Source organism: Perna viridis, chromosome 1 (assembly GCF_037379345.1).
Source record: "Perna viridis isolate PV_CMFRI_1.1 ecotype Kerala chromosome 1, ASM3737934v1, whole genome shotgun sequence".
Taxonomy (NCBI): Eukaryota; Metazoa; Mollusca; class Bivalvia; order Mytilida; family Mytilidae; genus Perna; species Perna viridis.
The window spans coordinates 29,911,402-29,935,239 of NC_142445.1; the positions used below are offsets into that span (position 1 = coordinate 29,911,402).

General features: G+C 33.1%; 2 protein-coding genes across 3 annotated transcripts; both read right to left on the minus strand.

Annotated features, from left to right (window-relative positions):
- Window positions 1-636: 636 nt before the first annotated feature.
- On the minus strand, window positions 637-7,195 carry LOC148628275 (uncharacterized). Its single transcript, XM_088585402.1, has 2 exons — window positions 7,145-7,195; window positions 637-6,334 (listed from the first exon to the last, which is right to left on the minus strand). The coding sequence occupies exon 2, from the start codon at window positions 6,086-6,088 to the stop codon at window positions 3,914-3,916; it is 2,175 nt and encodes a 724-aa protein (XP_088441528.1). The 5' UTR covers window positions 6,089-6,334; window positions 7,145-7,195; the 3' UTR covers window positions 637-3,913.
- A 2,257-nt stretch (window positions 7,196-9,452) lies between these two features.
- On the minus strand, window positions 9,453-22,823 carry LOC148628276 (uncharacterized). Of its 2 annotated transcripts, XM_088585413.1 has the most exons (8): window positions 22,681-22,823; window positions 21,646-21,762; window positions 18,010-18,159; window positions 16,420-16,563; window positions 15,214-15,368; window positions 13,614-13,920; window positions 11,600-11,730; window positions 9,453-10,892 (listed from the first exon to the last, which is right to left on the minus strand). In XM_088585413.1, exons 1-8 carry the CDS (start codon window positions 22,702-22,704, stop codon window positions 10,817-10,819), a joined length of 1,104 nt encoding a protein of 367 aa, XP_088441539.1. In that variant the 5' UTR covers window positions 22,705-22,823; the 3' UTR covers window positions 9,453-10,816. The 2 variants fall into 2 exon arrangements, with proteins under 2 accessions (XP_088441539.1, XP_088441546.1); XM_088585420.1 differs by lacking the exon at window positions 9,453-10,892 and having other exon boundaries at window positions 11,596-11,730; window positions 22,681-22,808.
- Window positions 22,824-23,838: the final 1,015 nt, after the last annotated feature.

Sequence of the window (23,838 nt, forward strand, 5' to 3'; positions counted from 1 at the left end):
TATGTATGATTTTAGTTACTCTATGTTCTTTGTTGTGTATGTCTCTGGATTACATTCTTTTGATTACCGCTATAACCTTGGTTCCCTTGATTACTCTAAACATCCTCTGTTTACGATCAATTGCATTACTTGGCATACGTTATCGACTTGTTTACGAAAACTCCTCTTAGACGCTAGTGTAGGCGGCAGTATTTAGGAACAGATGTTTGTTTGTTTGTAGGGGTTTAACGTCCGAGCAGCAATATTTCAGCTATATTCAGACGAGATTTAGGAACAAAGCACATGTATATAAATATATGAATGTTCAATATGTGCATGACACTTTATATCGGAAATTGAAATAATCAGTTTTACAGTTTGAGATATAATGCGACTTTTTTGTAAACAACTACTTAAAACTGTTTCAATATATTTCCAATGAATAACACACATATAAATAGTTGAACTGTCATTAACTCAAGCCACCTTCGTTTTAAATATGTACTTTCCAACGGGATCACAGTCAAAAAGCTGTATAAATTTATTGTATCATGTAAACATGAAAATAAAATATAAATGATGTTTTTGTCAACGCAATGGATAACTAAGATTCATATAAACATCGTTGTAACATGAATCTTCTTTTTTCCTTTGATCTTTTTATGGAATAACATAGAGACGACAAGCATGTACCAAAATGTATGCTCTAAATTGAAGCAACCAAATAATATTGCATGAAAGGTCACATGGGCCTATATAATGCAATGAGGAAACAGCCATGAAATAACCAAAACACTAAAACCAATATTGCATGGGTAAGCTCCGCCTCTTTGGGAAAAGATTACGCCTACAAAAAAGCACACATACAAATGTCAATTTTATTAGGTTTCATATAATAAAATACAAATCTTTAAATCTCTGCAGGTTTTCTTTGCCAGACAGAGAACAAAAAATATAATGTCTACTCATCTTGAAGAACCTGCAAAACAGTAAACAATCGTTTTAAAAAAAAAATGAAATATCTATATTTCCAAAAATTAAGGGCCAATATAGGGCATATAAATGACATCACATCGGAGAAAAATTTTACCGATTTCCGATCAAAAGCACAGGTATTTTGGGCATGGACCCCCCCTTTTTGGGTCCCAAGGTAAAACAATAAAATCTTGCGGATCGTGTGGATAGTAGAAAAGGTATTGTAATCGACTGGTTATGGAGTTTTGAGTCTTGTTATATGCCTACATATTGTAGAAAATTGTAAATATGGAAAAATAAATAGATTTTTTTACATTTGGGCCAAAAAAGGGGGTCCATGCCCCGAATAGTTGTGTTTAAAAGCCTTCAAAAAGACAAGTAGCGTAAATCAGTCTAATTCAATTAAAAAATACACACCTGAGAGAGAACCAAATCATCGCTTTCTACATTTTCAATGTCAAACCAATCTGGTAGAGAGAATGCCTCAGCCATACTGCCTACTGTGCGGGTTATTAGATTTTCCCGCCAAACGTCATTTTTTTCTGCACGGACTGTCATGGGCGTGTCATTCATGTTACAAATCATTTATAGCAACGCCTTCCTCGTTAGCCAAATAAACTTCTCACGCTGCGCGTTCGAAAGTTTATTTGTCTAACTCGGAATACTATGCTATAAATATAACTTATTGAAACGGACTACATGTACTTTCACAATATCGTATCTTGAATTCTTTTAAAGTCATCGTTTATTTATAACGAAAGGGTTTATTGATTTTGTTTTTAACATTTTTTTTAAAGTATCATTTTTTTAAGAACCTGGCAGTGGGTGAAACATGGTGTGATAAAACCCACCGTTTTGAATGTGTTTTTTTCACTATCTGTATCACCAGAATCAAGGAAAAAGGGCAAGATTTTCCATTTCACTTTGGTAAATTAAGTCATAATTTCATTGACAGGCACAACAAATTAACAATTCAAGTAAAGATAACTGTACAAAATCTAATTTTTCAAACATTCTACTGAAAATAAATCTGAACAAATGCAGTGATGAAGGGGTTAAATAGTGTCTATAGTAGTTTCAAATAGAAAAATCATCCTTATTGAAATCACATGTACATTGTAATATCGGTTAGATTATTTTTCCGATTTTGCCTGATTCTTACAAAAACTAACACTTAAACAATTAATCACTATATCGGTTGATTGATTGTTGGGGGTTAACGTCCGAGCAGCAATATTTCAGCTATATTCAGGCGATGAACATGAAATGGATGATAAAATGAACATGAATGATGATGAAATGAAACAAGGCATGGGACACAAGGACAATAGGATCGACAAATTGTGATTGCCACTAGAAAAAAGGGGAATGGGTAGGGTCGGGCAAATTAGCCTCCTGTGGCGGAGAGCAAAGGTTCCTACTCCTATCGAATACCACAACAAGGTTCTTTAACGTGCGAGGAACGTAGCATCTTTCCCAACACGGTGCACCACTATCGCGGGCAAGTTTTCCGTATTATAGCCTGATAATCCCAGCATATAACACGCCAGGGGTACCCCAATTCCCGGCTAAGTTCCTGAGCACTATTTAGTCGCCTTTTACGACAAGCTTAGCGCTGTTGCAGGCCTATTCTTTTGACACCCGGACGTGCACGGAGAAATCACTATATCGTCTATACTCTCTAATTGTTACAGAAAATTATCTTTTGCTATCACTTTCAAAAGATTATATGGTTGACTGCCATTGAAAGTTAAACGTACAATGTAAATCTAAACTTACTATACAATCATCAAAAAAGCAAATGTTTATTCAAGAAAAGTTTAAAACTTGACTAGCTATATATTTGTTTGAACGGATGAAAATCAGAAAAATTCACATTATAAAATATCAGTTATAAAGTCTCAAAATGTCCATACACTCTCCTCCTCTTCTCAAAGACTAACGTAATCAAAAGTTCACATAATAAAATATCAGTTATAGAGTCTCAAAATGTCCATACACTCGCCTCCTCTTCTCAAAAACCAACATCATTTAATCAAAAATGTCTAATCATTGTTCTATCACAAAAACAAATATATCACAGTTCAAATGGATTGTGTCGTTAAGTTAGAAATGCTTACCGAATAATAGGGGAGTGCTTTTTCAGCAATTGTCAAAATTTGCAAGAACAGATATCCAATTATTCTAATCGTAGGTACAATATAATATTATTTTCATCTTTGAAAAAAATAGGAATGGAACCACAGCTATATAGGACCTCAAAGTATTGAACCTTGTACAGTTGGGGACTGAGCACATCCTTCAAGTTTGATACAGCTCATATATTGGAATGGGAAACATGTTGGATGAAGCATATTATGTTTCTCATAAAGGAAGGAATTTAGTGGTCGAAGAATTGAAAGTAGAAATTGCACATTAACATCTACGTGTAACTATGATCATAAGTCCAAAAAGGGGACCATCATACCAATTAACCTATAAGAATAAGTTTTTCTTATAAAAAAAAAACAGGAACTTTCAAGTCTTAATTTGGGACCCTCACGTGATCGAAAAAGAAAACGGGGTAAAAATCGAAATCTAAAAAGAATTGTAAGCTTTAAAATACATATGACTGTAATAAAAAAACGAAGCTTTCTTTTTCTTGAAATCAAAATTCAAATTTAGACCCCGATTTGTGATATGAAAAGTATTGGTACTGTTTCATAGAGATTGGTATACTTACAATGTATACTGTCTTATACCATTGTCCATAAACAAAAGAAACCGTTTGTAAATGGCCCCCTGTTTTGTCAAAAGTTTTTAGAAAGACAGAAAAATAATCCTATATATAGGCCTTTTTATTAAAACTTGTTTAAATGACTACGAATGCCGCTGCAGTTACTATCGACAACAAAGGAAATATTTCCATAACGTGCATGTTTGTTAAACGACAACATATTTTGATGCAATTATATAAAAATCATTGTGTTCTAGCCAGCATTCCTCTTGATGAACGAAGATATCTAATTTGATTATTAAGTACATCCAAGTTACCACTGATACTATTTTTATTTGTCCATTCAACTATAGTAACATTACGCATCCGGGTAAAAAATTCTGGTAAGTGTACACCGATCCTCTTGATAACAATAAGGTTTCGATTGTTTTGATTGACAACGATATCCAAAATCAAATCTTCTAAAACAAAATTGTGTATGAATCGATCCTGTCTTAGTGTGTCTGAGTAAATAACAATAAACATACGACTGCATTCAACAGCTTCTACATAACTACTAAAAACACTTCTTCCAGGAATGATATCTTCATTGCTAAGTGTTGAAAAGCCGGAGGTATCTAGGTAAGGCACAATTAACTCGTTTGAAAAATCATCATCGTCCTCTGCACAGACTACCATTACGTCGAATTTAACTCTGTCATCGATAGTATCGCCAATACAAACATCTTCCGGTATATTCAGTATGAGCTGAACCAATTGTTTAACAAAAAGGTAGTGATACAGCTTCACATAAACAATGCATATCATTATAATGTCTAATGTAAATATTACAGAAACAGCTTTTTCAAAAATATTCATCATCGAAATGAAATAATTTTCATCTTCTATGATAAACTGGAATGGATACCTCCAGTCTCCATTTTCATTTGCTGACAATATGTTTGAAACTTCAGTTTTCAATTTTTCATAATTACTATGAAATAGATTCGTATCGCCAATCGGTAAAACAAGAAATGTGTAAGGAAGTTTTATTTCTTCTATCACTTGTCTTCCTACTGCTTTTGAGTATTTGTAAAGATTAACTATTATTTGGTGCTGACCATACGCTGCACTGCAAATGCAAAAAAGAGATGTCGCATGAATTTTCCCGTCGGTATAGTTCCATGTTACAGAATTCAGTGGAAAATATCCCAGAACATCCTTATATAACGAATATAAATAGCTAACAAAGGGTCTACATCCTTCGAAATCACTCTTGCATAAAGTATAAGTATCTCCCGATTTGTTGCTCCTAATATAACTGTCCATGCTTGTTGCCAATGTGAAGTCAAATACATCAGTATAAAAACGGATATTAGAAATCTCTAATATATTACCATTTGGTATATTTACGGCTTGTCTTATGCATTTTTCTTTGTGAATAAAAAAATTACCAAGCTTTATTTTAAGTGTAATATTTTTGCTTCGATGGGAAAACTCAATATCTGTCCATAAGCCAAATTCTTTTTTGAAGTCAACGTCTTTTAGAACATCAATACGAAGTTCCCTTGAATTAAAATGTTTTGCTAAGTTAACATCATCCAAGTGGTCATATATCCAGTAATATTTGACACTTGTAAAACTCGCCCGATGAATGTGAAAGCCATGACAGTATAAATCGTGTATCACAGAATTTGTACATGACATAACTACGGACTCACCTTCTACTCTATAGTGAATTTTGCCACAAAGTGGTGTTCGAATCCCGTTTATGTAAGCTTCTGACCCATTGTGCATAGAGACACCATTGACGAAGAGTTCATAAGAGTGTTGGCGTTCGTATTTTGTAAGTCGTGGTAAAGTATAATCACTTGTCCGTTCTTTTGCATCCATTTTCGTTGTTATTGTTGTTTGCATTTTCTTATATGCTATCCAATGAGTTACAAATACCATGACGTATTGGCCCAGATACACAAAAAGTATTGAATTAAATAGCATTAACAGTATATAAAAAGTAGTCCTCCAGTGACCATATTTTGACATGAATGCGTAACACTTCATAAATATGTGAAGTGCAATATATTTAATGTCCAATTGTATCATTTTAATTAAAAAATTTAGGTATAAAAAATTATATAGTGAAAAATCATTAAGAGACTGTTCGCATATCCGACGAAATTCAGTCAGCCAACATGATCGTTTGTTGCGTGTCAGTTCATTTAAGAGTACTAAAGAACAACATGGCATCAAGTATCTTAATATCCATTTATATTTGTTTGTATGGATAGTACAATTTATAATTATGATACTTATTGAAACTGGGTTATACAAGTATATCAACCAAGAGTCGTAAGTATCAGAATAGCTGAAAAATGCTCTTAGTAAAAAGGGGAAAATACACAAAAGCACACGCAAACTGATGACTTCACACAACTCCATATTTAGTCCTTACTTCTAAGACAATTGAAAATACAATATTCGTAGTAAACTGGATTCAATCGGAATTTTTTCATACCAATTCACGCGAAAAATAATTATGGACTCCATCTAGTTGAAGCAGACCCTGAAAAATCCATCTCAGGCTTCATCTTTATCAAGTTCATGAAGAAACCCACTTCGGGTGACTCATTGTCTTACGGTATACATACAGTTGTCTTAAGGTATACAAATGGTTCTCCAAAATACCTAAAAATATTAACATTTGCCTGAGTTCTTTAAATTTTAGACTAACTGTCAAAATACCCACATAATACATATAATACGTACGAAAACCTCTAGAAGCATAAATTCTGACATGTATCTGTAACATAAATTATACGTGTACATGGAATATTGAAGTCATTTGTGGGATATAACTACGTAAAGTGTTATACATGTAGTTCCGTGTATAAGATTGTATACTAACATGAAACAAATAAATATAATTACATGTATGTACATATGAAGTCACATACAACATATATGTACGTGATTGTATAAAACTATATACAATACGTATATGGCTCTTTGGATGCATGCGCAAATTACAATGCGCTTTTAAAATACAGTATATTAATTTTTGCCTGGTGGGCGACTTGCAAGCCCAGGACTTGCTCGTTCATCAGGAGTTCTTACACAACAGCGGTTTTTATTGGAGTTCACACAGATTGATGTTGTGTGCATGTGAACTGTATGTTTGGGTCTTATTAAGTATAGCTACAATACTTTAACCTTAATAAGCTTTATCTGTCATTTTTAGAGAGATTCAGTCAGTAAAATTTCTGCAAAGTCAAAGAAAAGTTTTCAAATCGATTTTTAACTATAATGCACCAATCTCCAAAAATACAGCTTTAGCCAGGTGAGAATAGCAAGTAGAACAATTTCAACGCCATGTACCCCTTTTAAATCGATTTTAATTTGCCGTATATACACAGAAGTCATAAACATGTCTATATAGCATATATTAAAAGAGGTTAAATAAAAATAATATGTTAAAAACGTTAAATGTATACTTACCAATGCAATAACGAAATAAGTAAGTTAAAATGAAGGTAATCTCGTTCTGATAAAAAATCACTATAAATAGAAAAAATATTCCCATCGTGCTAAAAATACATTTGTAACTTAGCATATGTATATACTAAATAAATATTACCATTGCCAATATTATTACTATAATTATTATTATTATTATTTTCCCCCTGATTGTCCACCTTTAGAAAATTTCATAATTGTTATTGTCCATGCAACACTGCAAGATAAAATAATTAAAAAGTGCATTTTATGCAAACCGTCGAATGATGTTGTATATGGGCATACATGTAGTTCAGATGTGGTGCTGATTTTTACTTTAATTTCGATGTATTTAACGGTCATTCGATTATTGAAACATAGAAATTAGAGAAATATAATAATAAATATATAAATGCACAGGATTAAATCAAATATATTCAGGCATAAATGTGCTTTTCGTTTTTACATACCCGTAAGATCTATATGCGGTCCATGCACATACCCGTTAGGTCTGGAGCGTATTCAATACATACATGATTGTGTGTATTTTCGGATGGGTGTCATATAAATTGTCTGCAACACGGATTTATCCCATTAATAATTGTTATTAATATTTAATAATTCAACAACATTATAAAAGTCAAGAGTTCAACTACTCCCCTATGCACTAAATTCATTTTGTGTATTTTTAGAGCCCGACCGAAATATCTAAGAAGTGCTACCGAAGGCGCAAATGGAGGGAAGCCCTTGGCTATAACATCACACAAAATACCCAAAGATTGAGTAATTAAGCTTTGTAAGAATCTTGCAAATTATGTAATATGTGGTACACTACAAAAAATGCTACATATTTTTATTTTTGTTATTTATTTGTTTTTATGGGTCTACACATGTACGATGAAATGTATTATCATTCATTCCAATATGTTTGCTCTTAGGAGATAATTCACATTGAATATCCAATAGTTCCTATTGTATTTAAGTGTCATTTACAGAGTAATCTCCAATAATTTTGATTTATACAGTACATTATCATCTCCTAAAAGCACAAGTTATATGAAAAGTCACATGTTAATTTCTGTTTACCATAACATTTTAAGCAAAATATATATAAAAAAAAAATATGTAGGCTTTCCAACAATGAATCACTTTTTGCGTGATTCTTATCTGGAGAGCTACTCGAATACAGACAAATGATGGAAACGAACACAATAAAGCAAGGGTTAACTAAGGTGCTGCGGATAGACCCTGTTAGGACATTTCAGATCGGCAAGGCAAGCTATGGTAACATCCGTTATGACCGAAGACCTTTAAAATGACATTTAATTTACACGAAAAAGTAATCCTAGTCCCAGTACATATATATTTATAAATGTTACGGTTAACGCATACAGGTGAACATGTGTTAATGTTTACAAATCATAAACATGTTTACAGGTACGACTATGATTAAGTGTGACGTACTGATATGTATACCTGTAAAACGGGTATATGTTTTATTTATGAATTCTTGTTTAACGACTAACAACCCTGTTGGCGGGTTCATGCAAAGCATGATCTTCTAGTATAAGGGTATAAATAAGGATGTTTGAAGGATGTTCGTCATTTGAAGCTTTGCCTAGTAGCACACCGGTTACACCCCCTTCCACCCACCACCAAAATTCCTTAACTCAATTTTTTTATAGGCGTCTCTTGTATATAAGATCTAATTCTGTCGATTATGAAATATACCGTCTATCAGAAATTAAATTCTATGTTGTTTTGTGGAATGTGTATTATAAATGCTGTCAGTGAAAGTCAGTGTTTGGACAGGCAGTTAGCGGTGTTCGTAGGAATTTCTGAGTTATAGGACTGTACAGAGTCTGGACTGTTTTGGTCTCGGTGACGAGACTATTAAAATTATTGTTTTTTGTAAAATAAAAGTGTGCTACTATGTCTAGGAGAGCTCATTTCTAGAAGTGTCTAGTTGTAATTGTTTAAATAATTTATGTTCGCTGGAGCCAGGCGAACTAGAACATAAGTACTTTTAGTGTCAGTAGGTATTTCTAGAATTCAGTGAAATTTGCGTTAGCTGTTTTTTATAATGATTTGGTCTTAACAAAAATCAACTACCAAGAGTAGACAAATGGTTTCTTTTTCGAACTCAAAATATAACGACCACGACCTATTTATGAACAAAAATGAATCATGTATATTCTCCGACTGCTTTACATAACAGTTTTCTTATAAATTTTCTTTGGCATACCCGAAATGATGTCAAATGACCTTCTTAAATCTATTGTTTGCAGTAAAGAAAATAAATAAATTAAGGTCAGTTTATCATGATTTTAATGTTTCTAATATCATGATAGAATTAATTGAAAACATATAAATTTGCACAACAATTTTACATCAAGAACAACCCTTCAAGAATATAATATAATATAATATAATATAATATAATATAATATAATATAATACGGTTAACATTTGCCTCAAATTTACTATATATGAAAGATAACCCGGCCAATATCAACAAAGAGCTTCGTGGGGCGCAGTGGTCGAACCCTGAACAAATGGGACAAGTGTTGACACTATATTAGTTTTTGACACACTTGAGCATACTATTCGGGACTTTTAGTTCATTATGGATACAACACTTGGTTTGGACACAATAAAGCACCAATTTTGAAAATTAATCAAAAATTTTCGAAATCGAACCAAAAATAAAAAGACGATTGTTTGTGGTGTGGCCCCCTTTGACCACTTAAACCTCGAAAACCGTAAGAGGTACCGGAAATTTGATTAAAACGCAGAATGAGATTTTCATTAGATATCATCTAAAAACAAAAACAATTATTTTTTGGTATAGGCCAAAAGAAAAAAATTCCGAACCCCTTTTATCAGTAAAAATCAAGCCTACTCTGTAAAATTAGTTTAAAACAGAATTTCAAAAGGAACAGATTGACATCTGTCATAAACAGCGGATTAACAATACGATTTTTCTATCAATGCTAATGATAACATATATTTTCCACATTTTCAGCCCCTTATTTCCAAAAGGGATGGGGCAAAAACCTCCAAAAACTATAGGGCTCTCAGCCATGTCCCTAGGAACAATGTGTAGAATTTTTTTTTTAAATCTGATAAGTTTTCCTCAAACTGTCGAAAATAAAAGTTAACGGACGCCAACGACGACGACAGGATGATACAATGTACCATTTTGACCCAATTAATTCTCGTTTGCAGTCGTATGAAAATATAAGCCAATATTGATTTTTTTGCATCAACATTTTAATTATACAATATTCTCTAAATCCAACTGCTCTACTTAACACTATTAGACAGTATAAGAAATCAAATTAACATTGACCATTAAAAGAAAGTCATGTCTTAAAAAAAAAATTTATTTGAATATAAGTCACTATTGAGAATAGTAGTGTCAATATCGTTTAAAAACTTTGCTTTTTCTCCATAGAGAATTTTTTTTTCTGAATATCTGCAGCAAACTGTAAAATCTTGCTCCACTTCCTTTTAAATGCTAATAAAACACTTAGAGTGAGATATCATATTTCAAAACACCTGAGGTGTGTGACATTGATTCATTTTTGCTGACAATTACTGCTATTGCGCACAATTAATTACACTCGTAAACTGCAAAATTGAAATTATTTGAGGTTAATACATTGATAGTCACTATGCAGTTTGATCTTCTAACACAGTATCTTCTAGTATTTTGTGTTTGACTTCCCATTTCATCGTAGCAAAATATCTGTAATAAAAAGAAACTATTAGTTTAAAATCCGAGAATGAATTTAATTACCTCCCATGCTTATATTTTGTACCAATATGGATGAAAGTTACTCAACATCATTAATTCCGTGAAATCAGAGAATTTGGTAAGTAACACACCAAACTGTGTAAATGTTGTTTTTAATGAAATCGTTTGCATTCAATTAAACTGATTCATGATACGACCGCAGCATGTTGAACTTGGGGCAAGTGTAGACACAATTTTAGTTTTTGATACTCTTATGCATATTAGGGGCTTGCAGTTCATTATGTACATAACAAAAAATTTAAAATACAATTAAAGGTTAAAAAATTCTGCTTTAAGCGTGCAAATCAAAGCTAATCAAAGTAAACTACTGAATATTACAAATCACACACACTCTTGTTTAGTCGTGTTTAATGCCTTTGATTTGAGTTATTGGTCGGGTAACCTTCGCGAAATGTCGGGCGGACGGGACAAATATTTTCGTAACCTTTTCTCAGCAACTATATCTCACAGACACTAGATATTTGGTATGCAACTTCAGTATTGGGTTCCATATCATGGGATGTCGCAATTCTGCTATCTATTTACCTAGTTGGTTTATTTTTCAACATTACTGGTCAACCAGGTCATTTCAGTATTTGACTCATTCTTACTATTTGAAATGCAATGATGCATTTCATGACTCCATTAGTTAAACTCACTGCTTAATTTCCTTATCTAGCCAGCCTTTGTGTTTAAGTTTTGTCACCCATGAGTCCGGCAATGCTGAAAGTCCAAGTTTACATCCTAACAAAGCTCCCGCTACACAGGCGTTCGTATCTGCATCTCCACCCTGTGATGAGAAAGAATATAAAATTTTATAGATATTTTCCTTTTTATTGATGACGGAAAGGGGTATAACAGTGTTACTAACTAGACATTGTCCCTAACGGGACTAATATCCCCGCAGACTGTTGAACTCTGTACCTTTGGAGACCAATGTTGACATACAATTCATATTGGACACAATTTGTATGGTGGATAGACTACGCACTTTTCACACACAATATGCTGCCATTTCTAAACAGCAATCAGTACTATCTTTTGTTGACAACATAATAACAAAATATGATTAATTCCTGACAGTATGCTCATCTCCATATGGTAATCTAACTCCTGGATTGAGTTTCATAACAATCCTGCAAGTCCTTAATGAGGAGATGTGGACAACGCATCAGACAAAGTTGTGCCGAAAATGCGTTAGTTCCAAGGATCATCATATCTACAACTGCTGTTTAAACATAATTCCTGACAATATGTACATCCTAATATGGTAATCTCAGTTTCATAACAATCCTGCAAGTCGTTGAGGTGGAGATGTGGACAATGCATCCGACAAATTTTACTGAAAATGCGTAAGTTCCGACAGCCATCATTCCTACATATCTAGTTCAAAAATAAATTCCTGACAAAATGCACATCCTAATATGGTAATCTGACATCCTATTAAGTTTCATAACAATCCTCAAAGTTGTTAAGGAGGATTTACGGACAATGCATGAGACCAAGTTTTGCAGAAAAACGCTTAAGTCCAACCACCATAATTTCTAAAATTATTGTCCAAACATAAATTCCTGACAGACTGCATATACAAATGTATCCATGTGGTTATAGTATATCTATCTATCTATCGATCTGGTTACTTGTAGTTTATCATTTAACAGTTGTTGATGTACATGTATATTATATGTGTAACTAGCTGTTCATAACTAGTTTATATCATCAATATTTATTTTATTGATTTGAATACATACTAGTGTGAACATAAATGACATAATTATACCCCCCGCAAACAAAGTTTCCGGACCGGACCGGATTTTACCTTGTCTGTCTGTCCGTCTGTCCAAACTATTTTCTAAGCAGCTTGGAACGTCTTTATTAAACTTTGTGGGATAGATAGATAGATAAAACATATAAAATAGATATAGATAGACATATTTTGAAGATGGATAGATAGATAGACACAGAAAAGATAGATAGATAGATAGATAGATAGATGGACACAGACAAGATAGATAGATAGATAGGTAGGTAGGCACAGACAAGAAAGAAAGATAAATAAATAGATAGATAGCTTTTGTACTAGTTCGACACACTGAGCCGGACATTTATTGAAGTTAGGTCAAAGGGTAACAGCCCGAAGGTATTCATTTTACCCAACTCGTGCACATTATTCTGACCTTGATACAACCAGTCGATATCTATATATCCTAATTATACTGCGTGCTAGCAGTGACTACCAATTTTAAAGGGTTTGGTGAAATTCGACTATTTTATACAAAATACTGCAATAAATTTAGACTATGTAATGAGCAATTAAAAACTGGCATATGATTTTTTTCAATTTCTAAAACACTCCAATGTCATGCTTTCATACTTCACAAAGAAAATTGTTGGTCATCGAACAATATCCTTGCAACTAAAACGCACATCAGATTTCTATAGCACACTCTCCCGCCAAATGACTCTTTGAAAAAATACCTTTTTTTTTTAAACAAATGTATGCATTTTTATCATGAATTGTACATATTTTTTTGTAAAACTGAAACAAAATTAATTTAAGATATCTTTTTACATTATTTCAAACACTATTTGGTCATTAAAATTATATAAATCTGTATGATTATGAAAGAAGACAGAGAAAGAAAAATCCATTTAATAGATACCTATACTTACTTGCATCATGACTTTAGTAATTGCTTTCCGGAAGTCGTTTTGTTTCAAAGCCCAGAATCCACTACCCATTGATTTATAGGTGTACCCTATTTTACCCTCTTCGTCTAGTTTTAGGTCCTTGATATTGGCACATTTAAGAAATGTCAAAAATTCTTTTTTCTGCTCATCCGTTTTTAAACAAACTGAAGCATAATCGTAACACTCCTTTATAATATCCTTGACATTGAAATGGCCTTTCTTGTCCTTGTGATTTCCTTGTAGCATGGTTGCTATGGCTACAGAAACTGCAACTGCAGAAGCTTGGCACCTGTAGAAGAAACAACATCAGTATAAATTCTTTTAATTATAGTTCTTGTAACTTACTTATCATGTTTAAAACATGTAAAAGAGTATGGTTGAAATGCAATTTATTTACAAGTACAAATGTCATTCTTATTTTGGTCTGCATTCATATTGTCGTTATGATGTAAATGCAGGATGCCTTTGTTTTCAATATCATATTGCTCATTTACTTCTTTTACTTTGTATGTACTATTTTGGTCATTTTATGTTCCTTGTTGTGTTTGTCTCTTTTCCATGTCTGGTCTTTGTCCCTGGATTACATTCTTTTGATTTCCGCTAGAATTTTAGTTCCCTTGATTACTCATATACATGTAAATATCAGTCTCTGTAAGAATCAGGCAGTGGGTAAAACATAGTTTGAAAATGCAGACCATTTTAAAAGTTTTATTTCATTCTTTGCACCATAAGAATCAAGGAAAAAAGACAAGACTATCCTTATCATTTTGGTAAACTGGGTTGTAATTTCACTGAAATGCACTGTATATGAACATTTCAAGGACAGATAACTCATTTTTCTAACATTCTACTGAACAATTTCTTTGTAAATCCAGTGATGCAGAGATCAAATAATGGTCTTTCCAAAGAGAGAAAGCATATTTAAGTGAAATTATATTATCAGTCGATGGGTTTTTGACATGCATGTTTCTTATTTTTCCCATTTAGCCCGATTCTTACAAAAACTTACACTTGACACACCAAAACTAAGTAAAAAGACTTGTTTCAGTCTTATATTGCTTAAATTATGTCTGGTATGGTATGTCCTCTATATTAATCTTTCAATCAAATAACTAACTAAACTACTAAATACGTTAAACTAAATGTTCTTTTGCGCCTGTTCCAACTCAGGAGTTTCTGGCCTCAGTATGTATTGTTTCGTTTTCAATTTCATTTTTACGTTTATGTTGATGGAGTATATGAGGCATCTATTTCGATGTACCTGTGTATAATGTGGTTTTGGGGCCAGCTGCAGCCTGCCCAGTGGTGTGATGGTTTTTTCATCATTAATTGAAGATCAATGGGAGGCCATGATCTGACATTCGTCACCCTGGTGGGGTTGTTGTCTCACATACTCACCATATCCATCCTCGTTATACTGTACTGTCAATCAATATAATTTAAAACAAAGAAAATTGAAAAAAGAAATACATCACTTGCTATCGAACTCTTTTGATAAATGACTTGACTTTCATTCACAAATAGTATAAAGACTATCCACAAGAGGTGGCGTAACACAATCTGGTACAAATATGTAATTTACCTGGGGTCAAAATGTGTTATTCTCACAAAATCAAGAGCATTTTGTTTCACCTGGTCTAAATTCCAAAACATATGTACACCTACAAACGACGTCCTCATTACGCCACCATTAGGAGCAATCTGCCGTCCATTGATATCCCAAATTTGTTCAGCTATCTTTAATATCAAAATACACAGATTAATATGAAAACAAAGATGGAAACGACCTAGATTGTTTAAATAGCAATCTTTCTAAAACTCACACAGGAGGTGATTCATTTATGTAAAAAAAACCCACCGAACTCACTTTTATTTCTTGTTCATGAACAGTTACTGATCACATACATTTGTAACCAGTCATACAGGTAGTTTATCACTTGGTTGTTCCACGTTTGAGATAGTTATACAGATTGTACATAAAATTGACATTTTGCAACAGCTCCTACCATAAGCAGTATCTGAATTTATATGACCTTGTACTTAAGTATAGTTACAGAAAAAATAGACTTAATTTCTAATCTTTGCTTAATAATTGATATTTGCATATTAGAACAAAAATACGTCTAACTGGTGTTATTATTTCAAATAAATTAAAAAGGTTAATTGCCTGCATGCCACAATTAAAAATCAAAAGCGCCGACTGAACATTGAAATATTATTAATGTAAGTGGAAGAAAGCGTTGTTCAGCAGACCATGATAGTATTCCTTTACACTATGCAGTTAATTTACTGATAATAATGCACTTGATGAGTTATACCTTAAATAGAAAAAAAAAAACAATGCGTCGATGATCAAAGTGTATTTACTAATGCCCTATTCAGCAATTAGATCAGAATTTGTTCACTGATTTGCAATATCACAAGATTCAAAGGAGTAATTTTCACAAAATCAAGAGCATTTTGTTGCACCTGGTCTAAATTCGAAACAAGTGTACACCTATAAACGACATCCTCATTACGCCAACTTTCGGTGCTTGATTTGGGTTCCCTTGTCGATATTTTATTTTGTTTTTAATATTTCTTTTAGACATGTATTTTGTATCTGGAATCTTCTCTGCATTTTATTGCTTCTTTTGAAATTTTAACATTGGTTTAATACTTTCGTATTTTAACAGATTATTAAGTAAGAAAGATCATTATTGCTAGGTTTTGTTTCACTAACAATAACTGAGGAGAAAGCATTCCTTTGTGTACAGACGGACATAACTATACAGATGTAATTTTTTACCCCATGAGGATCCTTTAAAAAGTTTTTGTTCGTAACAACTTTGGCTGTTGTGGCACCTTGTCCTAGCCCAGCATAATCGCCTAACTCTGGGAACCCATGATTTATCCAGTCTAGTAGTTTCTTAGCAAAGTTCTTGTGGTCAGGCTGGAAAAGATAAGGGAAAAAAAACATAAATAAAAATTCTACTAAACACGCCACTTTATCAGTCTTTTTCTCTAGGTTGCAAATATTCAAACCACTGAATGCTGACAGTGTAACCGATCAAGCAAAACGTATATTAGATCTTTTTACGACACTTTGCTTATTTTGCTAATCCAATTTAATATGTTCCGTGATAAGATAATTCACCAATTTAAAGAAATAAGTCTAGTACAAAAAATGTATCGGGAACTTACTTTACACCATATCTATGACTGTTGTTCAAATTTGAGTGTAAAATATTGTGAACATGGATACGGACACAGAATAATGACATATACGCGCATGATACTTTGACTACATGATGTATATTTTTTTAATTCAACATGACAGAAACATTGTATTACGTAGTTCTTATTTTTTCAGTAAGTTAAGATTTTAAGCAGTAAATTTCAAGTCAAGAAAAAACAAGGACTCCCAAGAACCTGAATCGTTCACCTGGTTTAAGGGCAATTATTACAGCTCTAACCAAGAGTTGACAAAAATTTCGACTCAAAAGAAGACTTTTAAAGAACTAATCATTAGGATCATTTCAACAATTAAAATTTATTTCTAATTATTATAGCTTCCAAGATATTGGCTGAAAACAGCTAAAACATAATTTTTCGCCTTTCAAGGGCGATAACTTTAACAAGGAGTCTTCCAAAACCTTTGACCCTGGCATACTAAAGTCTTTTGTAGGCCATATAATAATGATTATTTCAACAATATAAAGAATTTGGCTAAACTTGACGGTTTTAGAGCTATTTGCAAAAAAAACTTCTGTCACATCTCTTAATTATTTGTTCTATTTCAGCGGTCATGTTTTTCGACGGATCAAAAATCCCCGCATAAGTTCTATGCAGTTCTACCCTAAGGAACATTAATACCAAGTTTGGTTTTAATTGGTCAAATAATGTCAGTGGAGAAGATTTACGAAAGAAAATCATTAAAAAGAGCAAAAAAACAAAAACAAAAAAACGTCGAAAAAGAGCAATAACACCAACATGATTTTACAGATTAAAACGACAATTTAAATACCAATAGATCTCATCATGCTGAACACTTTTACCACGTCAGAATTTGGCTAACAATAACGGTTTTCAGAGATACATTGTATATACGAAAAACTTCTGTCTGACCCCTATGTTCTAAATATTTAGTAAAGGCGGCCATGTTTTTACGACGGATCAAAAATCCCAAAGTCAGTTCTATGAAGAATACCCTAAGGATCATTCATACCATGTTTGGTTCTAATTGGTCAAGTAGAGTACGGCAGATGAGGAAAGTTTTGTAAAAATTGTTAACAACGACGGGCGACGACGACAGACGCCAAGTGATGGTAATAGCTCATATGACCTTCGGCTAAGTCAGCTAAAAAGATACACCTCCGAATAAAATATGTAGGCGAACCTTGCCATCCGTGTCAACCAATGATCTCATTATTAGAATCATCTGATCGCTGTCGTCCGTCCAATCCCCTTCTTTCCAGCGAACTCGATGCATATCATTACCAATCGATTTGTGACTATATTCAAGTTCCTCTGCTACATCTTTATACAGCTAAAATTTATAAAATTAAAGCAATGTGAGATGCAGTTACAAGTACTATACTTGGTTAACTTAATTTCTTCCATTCTAAGCTGGTGTTTAAAAATGAATGTGACTTTTTAACCATCGGGTGGTGATTAAATTTCTGCCAGTTTTCCCGCAATTTTACATTTCTGATTTAACTATATATTTCATGAGAGAAACAGATTCTCATCCCATGCTCCCGATGATTACAAAATTTCTCCACTCTCGATAGTTAAATTATAGATTTAATCCACTCGCTGAAGCTATAGGGTTGAAATCTAAAATTTAACTACATGTAACCACCTCCAGACTGAAGGAGAATCTATATTTTTGTGTTTGTGCGTGTGTTTTATTTTTGAAATATTGTATTTCCACGGGACCCATATGTATTTTTTTCTATGTTGAAGATCCCTTGAAATATACTATTACACGTATGTGTCCTATATGTGAGGGTCTTTATGATAATGTTCTCAAGTGCAAATGATTTCATGTATAATTGAACGCCTGAAAGTAGTAACATACGTATCTTGCCTACGCTAATCAAAATGAACTCTTTCAATGAATATTTGTTAAAACAAAGACGCCATACCACCATAATAAAAAGTATAACTGCATTTTGCAGGTACCACTGATTATCACCTACGATGCATAGATCTTACTATGGTCATTATGTTGAAACTTTGTTCTATTTTTTCTTTGCAATAGCTTGACGCAAACCTTGCAGCATTTTGGGAAAATTTAGCTTGTACGAACACGAATGCTGTCACGCGTTCCTCGCTAGAGCGAGAAAACCGCGCAAGACTTCTGAAAAGAAGATGGGAGTTTAAAGAGTAACTGTGGCATCTTAATCTTGATTTGTTTTCCACTTTTAAGATAGCACATTATTTATCCGATGCAGTCGCCAAATTATTGGCATACTAGTACATTGATTTACATCTATAACAGGACGAGAGAATTTTCGTCGTATTCATTTCCAAATTCTTGGAAACAAAAATTATTAATTGCTTTATTTTGCGTTAAATTCAGAATTGTAATTACATAAAGTTTAAATTGAAAAATATATGACATTGACAATTTTGAGAATCGTTTCCTTTTTTGACTAAAAGACATTAATTCATTTTTCTGTATACATGACAGTGATAGGAAGGTGTTCCAAAAAGTTTCTCTAAGGACATTCCATCTGGTTGTATTGGTGTTAATAAAAGCAAAAATATCGAAGTTTCAATAAAAAGGAGGGTATCAAAGACAAGCGGAACAAGTCTCATCAAAAGGACCGGTGTCACATGATATTTTAACCAAGTGGTCATTATAAGTGTATTGTATGAAGTATTGACCCCTGGGGTTATTCTAACATACCCCATATGTTATTTTAACCTCCCCTAGAGGGCGGTAATTTGTCAAAAGGGGGAGGGGTGATTTATCGCAGCGGGGTGAATGCAGGTGCTCCTTAAGTGGAAGGAATTCCCGCTTTTTGCTAGACACCCACCATGCTGCCTAATGAAGTAATCAGTAATTCTGGAATTAGGTACAATATCATGATCAACTTGGTTATAGTGACGACCGTTCATATTTCGAAGGAAAGATTTAAGTCCCTGGAAACATATCCTGGTTTGGGGTTGTCCCTACAGTCTTTTTATGTGAGCCGCTACTTTCCCCTCACAAGAAAATCGGCATGGTGATAATTGTTTGAAATATAAATGAGCTGTTCAGTTTAAAAGAAAAAAATCGGGCTGTTACCAAATAGATATATAATACATATTCAGTGTCCTAGCATATCGGAAATATGGGTACGAGGCTAAGAAATGGGGGTTTCACGAGGCTTTGCCGAGCGATTTAACCCCGTTTCGCGCCGAGTAACCCATATTTCCGATATGCTAGGACACTGGTTTTGTATTGTGTTTATCCTGCAAAAACAAATATTGGTTGAAGTCAATTCTATGTGAAATCGCTTTTTTACGTGGTTTACAAAAAGTACCCCTATCGCGCCTCTAACGACAGAGCCGAAGTAATATCTTAGCGACAGTATGGGTATGCAAATCCGAACGACTCTGCCAATTCATTTTAAAATAATACATTCGAGAGAAAATGCTTACTGTATTTGTAACCTGAATATTTTAATAAATATAAATGACTTTAAAAGTATTTTGAAAGATATTTTCTTTGTAATTCCAAGCCAAAAAATGATTCTTATACAACACTACGGTTGCGGGGCTGATTTATTTCTTGTTTGCGTAACCGGCGACGCACTTTTTTGAAGAAATTGTTGACAATGGGCGTTAAAATGAGTTCATAAATTTATGATTTATTATGAACTTTATATCGTGAAAACCACATATCACAATACTGTAAATGAAAAAGGTAACTATTTTACACCTGGATAAAAATGTCAACAAGTCTTGTCAAACGCTTTTACGTTATCATGACGTCACGTCGTCGAAACATGCATGGAATTCGACGGTGGATGCATGTAAACATTAAGATTCTGGAAATTCAACGTTGGCGACCAGTCCATCTTAAGTTGCGATGCAGGCTCCGTTTCACTGTCGGAAGACATTTGTGGTGGACGACTACCGGTCGTCTGCAGTGGAATGCGGAACGAGAGGGATAGACCAGCATAGGGTTATACAAAATAACACAAAAAATACCCAGACACCATTTATTTACACATCACATAAAAACAAGTCACGATTTCAATATTCAAACTTATAATTTCCAACGAGGAGAAATATTACATGCAGAAAACGTACAACATGTATGACTGATTTTCTAAGCGACATCAACATGGAGGCCGCCATATTGCTTAATTACAGTTTCCAAGGCAAAAAGTAGTTCCCACGTTATTTCTAAAAATAACTGCCCAATATCGATTTACAATATTGGACAGGCAATATTGGCAGATAATGCGTCCTTTGCAGGATAAACATGGATATTAGATCGATGGGAGAGTAATCAAGGGAACCAAGGTTATAGCGGTAATCAAAAGAATGCAATCCAGGGACAAAAGACCAGACATGGAAAACAGACATACACAACAAAGAGCATAAAGTAACTAAAATCATACATACAAAGTAACAAAAGCAAATGAGCAACTCGGACTCCACTAAAAACTGGGAGCATAGACCAGGTGTACCGGTAGGGTAAGCGTCCTCTGCCTTTCTAGAAACACCCGCCGAGTTCCTCATAAAAAGTCAAGTCTGGGGTAGACGAACGAGGAAAGGAAAAAAAAGCAATACGTAGAACATAAATCAAAACACATTCATCATGATCCTGTAAGTTACAGTTTGGACAAGACTTAGTAATTACACAAAAATAGTTTTCATCATATTTTGTCAAATGGTGCCTTTAAAATGATGTTACTTAAATGAAAAAAAAAATGCAAAAAAAAAAACAAAAAAAAACAAACGAACAAACATACCATTTTAGAAATCAGAGTGTTCAAACCACATTGCAATAAAAGTACGAGAAAATATTTACCTCTTTAGTTTCTGCCTTAGTAAGAAACTCGGACAATAGACCAATAGCATCTCCAATACACTGTCCATAAATTGTAGCTAATATCCTGTCTATGGTATCCGGAGAGGGTGTGTCATACTGAAAATAAAATGTCACAGGGTGCTGCTTGATGTGACCACAATGATCGAATCCTAAATAGTTAGGGTTAGTGTGGACATTCAAGTTTAATAGAGCTAAAAGTTTGGATTATGGTTAAGTGCTTAAATTAACAAAGCATAAGATTTAAACACAGAATGAACCTTTCTCAAAGGACTTTAAACTATATTTAGGTATTCTCTAATTTGAAATGATATTCATAATTTATATATCATATACATGTACCTGGTAATAACAAAAATGCATAATACATGTAAATATTAAAATATTAATCTTACAGAGTCTTGATTGCATCATTAAAATTAAAATTATTGCTAATAGAATGTCATAATATGCTTAATTATACTTAATATAATAATTTAAATGTTAGACCTTTCTCTTCTACGAAGGACCGATAACTCTGGAAGACAACGTGGAAATTATAAACAGTTAACATATGACTACATATTGAGTAAAAATAGAACAGTTCGAGTGTTATGTTATTCCAACCGATGTTCAATGGGTAGGTATAGACATGTGGCCCATATCGGTCTACCTTTTATGATTAGTAATATATGAAAAGGGTAGGCATTATAGTTGCAGTGTATGTGATCGGGGTTACATTTACAAACTGGCTGTATGTTTACACATGGTTATTGATTTGACATCAATTAAATCATCATTAAAATCATCAAAGCACTTGACTGTTAGGCAGGATAATGATTATTTTAGATACAATGCCATATATATATTAGATTATTAGGGAGGATAATACAAGCCTAAATAATGCAGCTCTTTTGTAAATTCAACAATTATGTTTATAGAAAATAAAATGTAAATAAACAACCAACACATTTCACCGAAACGACGTTAGCTCTTAACTCGTATTCAATTACAATCTCTCACACATGTGATACTTACCGATAACAAATCTGTCGTTGCCATATTGAAAATCCATAAACAAAACTTGTCAGTACATTTTTCTATACATTATTGCACCATTTTATACACGTAATAAATTATTCATTTAACGTTGTAAGTTCTATAAATAGACAAGATGCTATGAGGGGCGCAAATGGGTGAGAGATTATACATTATTAAACTTATCTTACTCAGTAAAATAGTTTCAAGGAATTACCTAGAATAAATTACTAGTAAGGTGTAAGATGTAAACAAAACATTTAGATAAAGAACTAAGTTATGGTCTAGAAAAAAAAGTTATGCAAGAGAAATATACAATGGCAGGTCAAATAGTACATAAAGAATCAAAGTACTCCTGTACTGAATCAATTATATTCGATTGTTATAATTCTTACACCTCAAATAATCGTCAAATTACCAAATATAGGGATAAGATAAAAGGAAAGAATCGGGATCGCTTTCAAACATATCTTAATACAAGCTTGTTGTTGCGAACTGTTAGCATAGAACTTTTTTTATTTAAATTCATCATTTTGATTACAAATGGCTTTCAATTTTTCTTTAAAATATCACACACAAAAATCACATGACCTCGGGGAAGCAATTGCAAACAAAAAAGTTTTGACAACAATTCAGGTCTTGAAATATGTTTACTAGAAGTTGAAAAACGAAACTTAGGACAAGCCCTATAATTGGTATTCATATGAATACCAGCAACTCACCAGCAATACATAAGACACCAAGAAAACATTCCTCTGCTGAAACCAGATAGTAAGACTTGAATCGGACGAATTTTCGTTTTATGGTATTTCAATCCAAGAATTGTTCTTTCAACGGGAATATAGAAGGAAATATCACGGTACTTATACAAATGCACTTTCAACCCAAATTAACAATTTTTGATGGTATGCCAGGTTCACCACCACATTATAAAAATTACACTAGGATTTTGTTTCGAAAATGTCCGAAATTTCACATTATCCTATGTGTTCAATGATCGTCTGGGTTGAATAAATGCGACGATTTTCAACATAAATTACTTTCTTCATTTAGTATTAATACGTTTTTCACTAAAATATATTTGCGTGATACAAACACTTAATGTACAATGCTATTATAAAACTAGTACTTAAAAAAAAAGATAGCCGAAGCATTGTT